Here is an 11329-nt window from a genome sequence, read left to right on the forward strand (position 1 = left end):
AAGAATTAACTTTTCTGATAATTTAGAAAGACCCGTCTACCCGTTGAAATCTACCCTAACGAAAATAAAAAATATTATCAACCGTAATAAGGTAATAATGAGTAAAATGATTTATTATATACATATATATGTTTAAAACTCTCTTGATTTAATGAGTCTTAATCGAGGTTTCAGCAAAAAAGTTTAATAAATTGTAATATCCAAAATAAATTTCAATAAAATTTCATTAAAAACGAATAAATGTCGTAGAAGTTTCATGAATAGGTATCTAATGAAATATAAAGAGGAAGTATTTCAACAATTAATCAGGATAAAGATGAAATAAATGATGCATCTTAAATTTGCAATGACGTACCTTCGCATATCCAAGATTAAATATAATAATTTAAAATGTCGATAACTGTAGATAATTATGCTAATGCAGAAACTATATATTTTATATTATATAATATGTAAATTATTAGAAAACAAAAAAGTAAATTTTCACTAAAGTTAAATTTAATCGAAAAAAGTTTGCAGCCGATGCTTAGAGAAGTTAGGTTGGAAACTAATGATTTGGTTTGGTTTTAAGTATGTGTTGTCAGATATAATAATATTGTTTGTCCATGCGCTATAATCCACAACATTCTAGAGATAATTTCAACTTAGAAATATATGAGTTTTAGGGTTTATTAAATATCATGACCTTAATATAATTATCATAAAGTCTTATATTAGTGTGAAAAAAATAATAACTGCACCTAAAATATTAAAAACTTCAAAAAAGCCTATTATCAATAATTTAATTTTGAATGAAATGTCCTCTGGCAATTCTTTGCTTCCCATTCCTTGGGATCAAACTGTCGTTTCATTGGTTAAATTTAAAATTTACTTAATTATGATTGGTCAAAAGTAATAAATTCTGTCCGCTGATTGGTTCAGTTTAAAACTTGTAATTAGTGATTGGCTTAGAGAAAAGTGATCTATCAGCTGATTAGTGCAAATATATCAAGATTATAAATTATTGGTCCAACTAATCATTGAAAGACGTTGATTAGATATTTTTATTCACATTGAAGGAAAATCAGGGTTGTCGGAAATATTTCTGTAATTTTTACTTTTTCGTGTCATAATTAAATCAAATTCATTAAATGAATAATTTAATAAGCCAGAATTACTCACGTTCATATTGATAGAAATATTTTTTCCCGTTTTAAATTTTTACTAAAGAAATATTACCAAATTTTGGACACTGTGTTATTAAAAATAATTGTCAATAGAATAAAAATATTGCGAAATGTGAATTTACAATGCATGCCAAAGTATCACTATCATCCTATTACAGAAAGTATTAAGGTTTTCTGTCTACTCTGAAGCTGAAGATTTGGTAACTATATACCAGTCTGATTGTGTTCTCCATACAAGAGAAGCTTTAAATAGGTCCTGGGTGGTTTTTGGGTATTTTATTTTTAGATTAAAGTAGTAATAAAATTATACGTACCTACATCTAAGCCGCAATACATTAATAGTACTCAAGAGAAATGCCACGGTCCACGGTCTCAGCTTTTTAGTAAAATGATCGGGGCACTGCTCCGCCCGTTAGATATCTTTGGATGTAGGACCTTTTGTCTACGAGGTAATTTGTTAGGTAGGCTAGATCTAAAAGATCGAAAAATATAACATACCTTAATGTATTTTGTTCGTAGTCGATCATCTTGATCAACAACATATAAAATTGTTTACAGAATCAAGAAATATAAACAAAAATGTCGAGCTCGATATCATCATGTTCGGCAGGTTGGTCAGAAATATTAAACGGCGGTATCAAAGATCGTGAAGATAAGCAGAAAAGTTTAATTAATGAAAACTTACCCACATTGAAGAAAAATCTAACAGAGATCAGGTAATAAAGTCGAATCCTACTGTACATTGCATTTGGTTTTTACAATTCAAACAAAGATATATTATTGTTCTTTGGAAATATTTATATGTATTAGTCTTTAGTTTATGGTGTATTTTAACCTATGCCAAAGATGTTAAAGAAAAAAAATTTCATGTATAATAACAATATACTGTTTTTACTCAGAAAGCACAGATCCTATGAATTTTATGTTACACCGACAGAAATCTCTACAGAAGATAAAACTTTTCCATTGGCCTTGCAAACCGATAAGAGCTTTCTTGAAGACATGCTCAACAATAAAACCGAATTTCCGCTGATTCGTCTCAGCTCTCAGAAGCTGAAGGAATTGAAGAACGGGGAAAAAGTTTTGGCGAGGTAATAATAAATTACAATATCTTAAACCTTTATCATCCAGGACCTATATGAAGACTGCAAGAAATTGTTAAGATATTTTATATCTTAATAGACTAACAGGCTAGGTCGACGACGCACAGTAGTCATTCCATATTGTAAAGGTTTAAGTTTGTTTGTCTACGAAAATGGCTGATCTGAATTGGTTGTTTAGTTCAGGAAAGCTTTTTAATTGTTTCGGGGTTGTATGCGATTATATTTATCTAACCTCCCCCTAGAGGACATTGACATAGTAACCTTTCTTGGCGTAAGGAGCTACGTTGCAATATTTCAGGATCAATTAAAAAGAATTATTATAAAAATATTTATAAATATGTTAGATGGAGTGTTGATTTCAAAATATACAGAGCTAAAATCGAAGAAATCTTGGTGGTTGAAAGAACAAATACAAGATATTACAATGTTAGATTTGTCGACTACGGAAATTCTGAAAAACAGGGTATATCAAACCAAAAATGTTAACCAAAGTTATAAAGTAAATACCTTTGAAATTATATTTTTTAACAAATCAAGATTAATGCGCAAAAAGTGGTCCGAAGCTATGTTATAAGCGGGACTGGAAAAAATCGCAGATTTACTAAAATTTTAACAAAAATTTTATTTAAAGGGGACTATCCACAAACGAGAACAATTGATTCTAAGCACCTTCCAGCATTGATCCATAGTATTTTTTTTTAGTTAATATACTAGGTTTATGTTTAATAATTGGTTTATCAACTAAAAAGTTAGGTTTCACCATGTTTTTGTATGAAAAAAACTTTGAAATGTTAAGCATTATTTGGTACAATGTCATCAAATGTTTTGATGAGATCAAACTGTTGTTTAAAATCTTAATGCAAAAGTATATTATTTTGATTAAAAATGTATATTTATAAAAAAGGTTGGTAATTTGTAATATTGTAAACAGTTTAATTAATGTACTTTTGCAATTTACAGCTTTTGATGCTTTTCTGCCGTGTTATTATTTTTTGTCCTTTGAACTCAACAAAGCGTTTGTTGATATTGCATCAAAAAATGCTTTACAATTCATAGTTTTTTCTATATTCGAAGTATGACATTTATCCAGGGTCGAATTGATATGTTGTTAATTTTTCATATCCTAATTTATAATTTTTGTTTTTGAGCAAAAATTTTCTTTGAAAGGAAATAAATTCAAGTAGATTTGAATTTAAAGGGATCTTTTTTTTCAGTCTTGACTGAAAGATAAAAAATAACACAAGTGTAATTTCAATATTAACTACATTAATAAGGTATCTGGTAAGCGTTTTTGGGACTCCTATTAACAGCCAGCTTGAGTCGAAATTAAATTCCATATTCTGTAGAAATTCTGTGAAGTAGTTTGATGTAAAGTTTGTGGTGACGGGACAGTCCAGAAAAAAGTGCTGTGTTGTTTCTCTCGGTGCGGGTAGATTCCGATCCAACTTACAAAGTGTACATTCTGGAGATTCTGGCCTAAAATTAGAGATATTAGCGTTAAAATAGTTATAATTGTTTATGGACCTAAATGCGAATTCTCGGATATTTATTGGTAAAAAGGAAAAAGTCCATACTTTTTGCCATTTACGCTCTCTCTCTATGTCAAATTCTCTTATTTTCGCCCAGTTATACCTATTTAAGTAAGACTTACACTTTTCTATCCTCTGATCATCATTTGATAAGAAGTAACGGAAATGTTTTGACTTTACTTTTGGCTTTAAAAAAAGTGAACTGATTTTAGTTTGGGGCTTTGAAAGTTTACACCTATATAAAGCAATATTGTGCTGAACAAATCCTCGAAGTCTCAAAAATTCCATGTAATTAAAATTGACCTTTGATTTGATGTTAAAGTTTCTATAATCTAGACAAATATTATCAATATTTAACAGGTCTCCAAAACAAATTGACTTTATATCATTTTCATAGCGTACCCATGTTGTTTCTGTAAAAATTGCCCTGCTTACAATTTGTTTTTCACTATTACAGAAGAAATTATTTTTAAAAATTCTCATATCTTTTATGTTATCATGGTTTAGCCAAAATGAATTTGAAAATATTATATATGATTCAATAATTCTAGATAAAATAGGATTAATATTCTTATCTAATTTTTCATTGAAATAAAATGGATCATTTGCTTGGCATCTAGTATTTTTTATTTCTAAAGCCCAAGTATCTACTATAGATAAGGATTTTTTATACATTAAAATATCTAAAGAGCGTAAAAAATCTATTACTTTTGGTATTCCTAAACCTCCATTTTCAACACTTGAAAAGATTTTAGATTTTGCAATTGGTCTACTTTGACATAAGAAAGAAATAATGAGATTTTCAATTTGCAAAATTATTTCTTCAGATGGAAAGACAACTACCCCTACATAATTCAGTAAAGGTAACATGAATCCCTTTATAATTGCAATTTTTCCAGGTGTAGTAAGGTAGAAAAGTGCCCAAAAATTTCTAACTTTTGACATTTTAGTTCATAGTTTATTTATAAACAATGGTGAAACCTAGCTTTTCAGTCGATAAACCAAGTATTAAACATAAACCTAGTATATTCACTAAAAAAATACTATGGATCAATACTGGAAGGTTCTTAAAATCACTTGCCCTCTTTCGTTGATAGTCCCTTTTACTCTCAATGTTAAGGAATCTTTTAAAAAAATATTGTTTCTTACTCTTTAAGTGTAAGATATGATTAATCTTGATTATTTCTGTTTGATATAGTCGAGGGTACTTCGTTGTTCTATTATCACCCTGATCTAGACAAAATTTGGTTCCAATCAATAATGGCATCTTTGTCTAAAAACTATGACAGGAAAAACAATTTTACTGCATTATATATGCATTATATATTATCCTACATTTATCTCATATATCATTTTTTATCAATCAGAGCTGGATCTTAAAATTATTTTAGTGGTGAGCCAGATAGGGGTAAGCCAAATTTCAGCCAATCACAGCGCGGTATTTCATAAAATGCTGTGCTCTCATTGGTAGAAAGTTGGCTCACCCCGATCTGGCTCACCACTAAAATGATTTGAAGATCCAGCTCAGTAAGGAATTAAATTTAATAAAAAAATTCAAGAAGAAAATTATACCCAATGTTGAAAAAAAGAAAATCCATTAAATGACTGAAAAAACTTTGTTGGTATCGATATCCAATAAAAAGCAGTATTATGTTTTCTTCAAAGGAATTTAATAAAGCAAATTTGTCTTGAGTTGAAATCTTGCCATAGCGTAATATACTGCAAGATAGAAGAACTCGAAATGGAGAATAATCCTCAGGCCTCGGTTACCATTCTTCAAAGGTTTGAAGGATAATATTACCTATAGAAATATTGTTTAGAAATAATGGGGGGGGAGGGGGGGAAATGTGGTGACTCGTGCCACGACATACCGCCAATTTTATTTTGGATGCTACTCCCTTAGTTTTAAAGACAATTGGGTAAAATCTTTTGGGCTGGGTCACTAAGGGGGGGGGGGATAAGTTTTGCCACTTTCGCGTAATCAGTGTTGTGTGGGCTAGGTATTGATCTGAGATTATAGGTTATTTAGGATAAAAGTTTACTTTTGGGTAGTAGTTCACGGAAATTTAATCATTTTTTGAAGAGGTCTCCAGGTTCAGGTGCTGCAGGCTGGAAGGTCGTTTCTGGACAGGTAAAATTTTTTTAAAAATTTAGTTTGAAGAGTTAGAGAGCAACTTATAAAACAAAATATGCTTCTTTTTGAATGGTTTTAACATATCTGCAGAAAAAATTAAGATCGGCCTCCAGGTTCAGGTGCTGCAGGCCTCCAGGTTCACTCTGGACAGGTAAAAATTAAAAATTTTTATTTGAAGAGTTAGAGGTACACCTATAAAACCAAATATGCGTGTTTTTGGATGTTTATTACCATATTTGCAGAAAAATTAAAAATCAGCTTCCAGGTTCAGGTGCTGCAGGCTTCCAGGTACACTCTGGACAGGTAAAAGTTAAAATTATTTATTTGAAGAGTTAAAGGTACACTTATTAAACAAAATATGCATCTTTTTGGATGTTATCATCATATTTGCAGAAAAATTAACAATCAGCCTCCAGGTTCAGGTGCTGCAGGCCTCCAGGTACACTCGGGACAGGTAAAAATTAAAAATTTTTATTTGAAGAGTTACAGGTACACTTATAAAACAAAATATGCATCTTTTTGGATGTTATCATCATATTTGCAGAAAAAATTTAAAATCGGCTTCCAGTTTCAGGTGCTGCAGGCCTCCAGATACACTCTGAACAGGTAAAAATTAAAATTATTTATTTAGAGAGTTACAGGTACACTTATTAAACCAAATATGCATCTTTTTGGATGTTATTACCATATTTTAAGGAAAAATTACAATTAGCCTCCAGATTCAGGTGCTGCAGGCCTCCAGGTACACTCTGGACAGGTAAAAATTAAAATTTCTTATTTGAAGAGTTACAGGTACACTTATTAAATCAAATATGCATCTTTTTGGATGTTATCATCATATTTACAGAAAAATTTATAATCGGCCTCCAGGTTCAGGTGCTGCAGGCCTCCAGGTACACTCTGGACAGGTAAAACTTAAAATTTCTTATTGAGGTATTTTTTATATTAGAGGAAAGGTTTCTAAATAGAAATTGTTAAAATATAATAAAATAGCAAAATTTATCAAGTAAACCTTCTATTAGTGTTCCATGCAGGCTCTGGTGGCCTCCAGGAGCCTGCAGGATAGCTAATAATCCTAATACATAATTTTTGAATTTAGAGAAAAGGTTATAAAATAGGAAATGGATAAATATCATTATCAAATAAAATACATATTATTTAATGTCCCTAGATGTGCTTTAGACAGGCTCAAGGTGGCCTCCATGAGACTGCTGGACAGGTTTAAAAAATTAATTTAATAATTTTTTTATTTAGATGAAAGGTTTGAGTTATGCTTCGGACAGGGTCAAGGTGGCCTCCAGTGGCCAGCTAGATAGATTTGAAGTATTTATTACTTTTTGTTTATGTATGGTTTTCCACACATATGCAAAATATAATTCTGTCTCAGATATAATATTACAGATACTCAGAATGGGGAATGCACCTGAACCTGGAGGCCGATTGTCAATTTATCTTGAAATATGATAATAACATCCAAAATTACGCATATTTAGTTTAATAAGTGTACCTCTAACTCTTTAAAAAAGAAATTATAATTTTTACCTGTTTAGACTGGACCTAAAGGCCTGCAGCACCTGAAACTGGAGTCTGATTTTAATTTTAACTGCAAATATGATGATAACATCCAAAAAGATGCATATTTGGTTTAATAAATGTACCTGTAACTCTTCAAATAAAATATTTTAATTTTTACCTGTCCAGAGTGTACCTGGAGGCCTGCAGCACCTGAACCTGGAAGCCAATTTTTAATTTTTCTGCAAATATGATGATAACATCCAAAAAGATGCATATTTTGTTTAATAAGTGTACCTGTAACTCTTCAAATAAAAATTTTTTATTTTTACCTGTCCAGAGTGTACCTGGAGGCCTGCAGCACCTGAACCTGGAGGCCGATTGTTAATTTTTCTGCAAATATGATGATAACATCCAAAAAAATGCATATTTTGTTTTATAAGTGTACCTGTAACTCTTCAAATAAACAATTTTAATTTTTACCTGTCCAGAGTGTACCTGGAGGCCTGCAGCACCTGAACCTGTAGGCCGATTTTAAATTTTTCTGCAAATATGATGATAACATCCTAAAAGATGCATATTTTGTTTTATAAGTGTACCTGTAACCTTTCAAATAAGAAATTTTAATTTTTACCTGTCCAGAGTGAACCTGGAGGCCTGCAGCACCTGAACCTGGAGGCCAATTTTAAATTTTTCTGCAAATATGATGATAACATCCAAAAAGATGCATATTTTGTTTTATAAGTGTACCTGTAACCTTTCAAATAAGAAATTTTAATTTTTACCTGTCTAGAGTGTACCTGGAGGCCTGCAGCACCTGAACCTGGAGGCCGATTTTAATTTTTTCTGCAGATATTTTAATAACATTCAAAAAGAAGCATATTTTGTTTTATAAGTTGCTCTCTAACTCTTCAAACTAAATTTTTAAATTTTTTTTACCTGTCCAGAAACGACCTTCCAGCCTGCAGCACCTGAACCTGGAGACCTATTCAAAAAATGATTAAATTTCCGTGAACTACTACCCAAAAGTAAACTTTTATCCTAAATAACCTGTAATCTCAGATCAATACTTAGCCCACACAACACTGATTACGCGAAAGTGGCAAAACTTACCCCCCCCTTACCCCAAGTTTTGCATTTCTCGCCGAATTAGGCAATTTGGAATCATTTGAGACCATGATATTTTTTTCAAAAATTTTTCCCCTTATAACCAACCCTGGGGGACTTTTCAAATTTTTTCAAATTTTCGTTTATCAAGATGTATATTGAAATATATTCAAACAAAAGATATTGAAACAAAATCTTTTGAGGTAGGCCAGTAAAAAATATTTGAATAAAATATGGCGGCGGTGCCGCAACTCCCGCCGTTTTCCGCCGCCGCCGCCAAATTTTTTTTATTGCATTTCTTGCCGAATTAGGCAATTTGGAATCATTTGAGACCATGTTATTTTTTCAAAAATTTTTCCCCTTTTAACCAACCCTGCGGGGGGACTTTTCAAATTTTTTCAAATCCTCGTTTATCAAGATGTATATTGAAAGATATTGAAACAAAATCTTTTGAGGTAGGCCAGTAAAAAATATTTGAATAAAATATGGCGGCGGTGCCGCCGCTCCCGCCGTTTTCCGCCGCCAAATTTTTTTTATTGCATTTCTCGCCGAATTAGGCAATTTGGAATCATTTGAGACCATGTTATTTTTTTTAAAATTTTCCGCTTACAAGCCAAACGGCGGTGGACGGCGGGAGCGGCGGTACCGCCGCCATTTTTATTCAAATATTTTTTACTGACCTACCTAAAAAGATTTTGTTTCAAGATTTTACCCAATTATCTTTAAAACTAAGGGAGTAGCATCCAAAATAAAATTGGCGGTATGTCGTGGCACGATCACCACATTCCCCCCCCCCCCCTTTAATTATTGCAATTTTGTTCTCAATTAAAAAATATAGTTTATAAAACTCTAAATTGTAATACTTTATTTTTTCTGGTAGATAGGAGAGATAGAAATATACAGCTTTTGAAAGTTCATAAGAATAGGTGATGGGAAGGGGGTGGGTGGTTATTTTGTCAACTTAGCTATTATAAAGATAATGTTAGTGGTCATTTTTAGTAATGATGAAGTACAAGGAGAAATAACAAGCTTAAACACAAATTACTGTCAGGAATGGTTATGATTTATAAGCTCAATTTTACTTAATTTATTTTTATAGATTTGTCAAGAATTTTATAATAAATGCGAGATGTTCGTCCCTAACAGCTGGACCGATCAATTTACCAGTTTCAGTGTAGCCTTGTGTTGGCATTTATATTGTATGACAATTTGAGGGATTTGGTTTTATTAACTCTCTTTATTTGCACAAAATAACAACATATTCAATTTAAAACAAGGATGATAACATCCAGTATTAGCGAAGCACAAACATTTGAAAAGATATCAATATAAAACACAAAGAAAATAAATTCATAATCATTGTGACCTATGATTAGAATTTAGAGGAAGAGAAGATATCTTTGGTTACAAACTGGCTCCAGATCAATGATTTTGAATCAAGTGAGTCTCAGTACTCTGAAGATATAACAATCCGAACCGATGATATTGTAGATGAACAGTTATTTAAGTTCAAGGATCAGCGCAGACTTTCTGGAAGTATAACCGACAAAGGTAGGCAAAAGTTAGTACCGAAGAGAGGGAAAGTTGTGAGGTTGTCAATACAACATTCGAAAATTCATTTTAAAGATTTTTTTCTAGATTTTTACTTTCATCATAATTTTATTAATGTTTAATTAACATACCTAGGCATTTCTCATTTTATTTTAAAAACGAAAAAAGATTTTCATTATTATAGGCCATACTAAACTCGAATTGAAGCAACGGCTAATTTGCTGCATCCAAGTTCATGTAGAACAGCATATGTAATTTTGGGAGTAGAGCCATTTAATAGTAATGAATTTGAATATGTATTACAGTTTTAGTTTCGCGGTGCACTCCTGTAGTTACCGTGCATTTACACTTATCATTAGAAAATTGGTATTATCCTCTTTAGTGATGAGAATCCGGATCCGGAATCCGCCCAATTTTCGGCCAATTTTGGAATCCGAATCCGTATCCGGAATCCGTTTTTTATAGCGGATTCCGGATTCTAAATTGGTAGGCTAAAATTACCGTCTTGAGTTTTTTCTTACAACTCCCTCTTTTTGAAGGCAAAGATCACCCCCCCCCCCCCCCAACACACAACCTTTCCCCCCACATTTCTTCCCACTTAAACCACGAAGTTGATATACCAGCTGATAACACAGAGCTCTCATTGTCAGGCCAGCGATCACGTGATGAGCTATTCAATTTCTACATAACAAATAAATGTTTTAGTTATGCTGGAAGTCAACACTTTAAACATTTTTTTTTCAATTTTCAAAATTTGATTACACCCCCCCCCCCCCCCCTCCCCAGACAGCGAACTATGAACTCTGGCCGCAGCGCTCGGCCCCCTTGCCTGCCTAGCTGCAGCGCTCGGCTCCCTAGCCTAAAACCGAACTTAAAATAGTTGTTTGTCGTTGTCCGGGGTGGGGGGGGGAGTACTCAAATTTTCAAAATTGAAAAATAAATTCTAAGAGGATAACGCCAGAAATTATTTTTTTAACATTCTGATGTTTTAGAAAGTGAAGAAACTGAAATATCCGAAGAAAACTCCATTCTTTCTGGACCTAAGTCATTAGAAATACAAGACGCATCGTCTAGAGACCCTGTTTACTTGGATTTGTGCTTCCAATCTGTGGACCTTGACATATTTCAGTGCTATGTCATTAAATATTTAGGAAAGAGTGTATATAAATATATATTACATACTTATGAAGAGAAAAGTTAATAAATAGATAGGAAAGGGGTTTTTTT

The 11329-nt window shown here is 32.1% G+C and overlaps 1 protein-coding gene across 1 annotated transcript; it reads left to right on the forward strand.

Moving 5' to 3' along the window:
• The first annotated feature begins 1698 nt into the window (after nt 1-1698).
• Nucleotides 1699-11318, forward strand: LOC145316625 (uncharacterized). Its single transcript, XM_080157268.1, has 8 exons — nt 1699-1882; nt 2066-2257; nt 2614-2732; nt 4997-5085; nt 5462-5580; nt 9551-9600; nt 9926-10102; nt 11095-11318. The coding sequence occupies exons 1-8, from the start codon at nt 1746-1748 to the stop codon at nt 11301-11303; spliced, it is 1092 nt and encodes a 363-aa protein (XP_080013394.1). The 5' UTR covers nt 1699-1745; the 3' UTR covers nt 11304-11318.
• The last annotated feature ends 11 nt before the right edge of the window (nt 11319-11329 follow it).

Source organism: Acartia tonsa, chromosome 4 (assembly GCF_053477335.1).
Source record: "Acartia tonsa isolate MP-2025a chromosome 4, ASM5347733v1, whole genome shotgun sequence".
NCBI classification, from domain to species: domain Eukaryota; kingdom Metazoa; phylum Arthropoda; class Copepoda; order Calanoida; family Acartiidae; genus Acartia; species Acartia tonsa.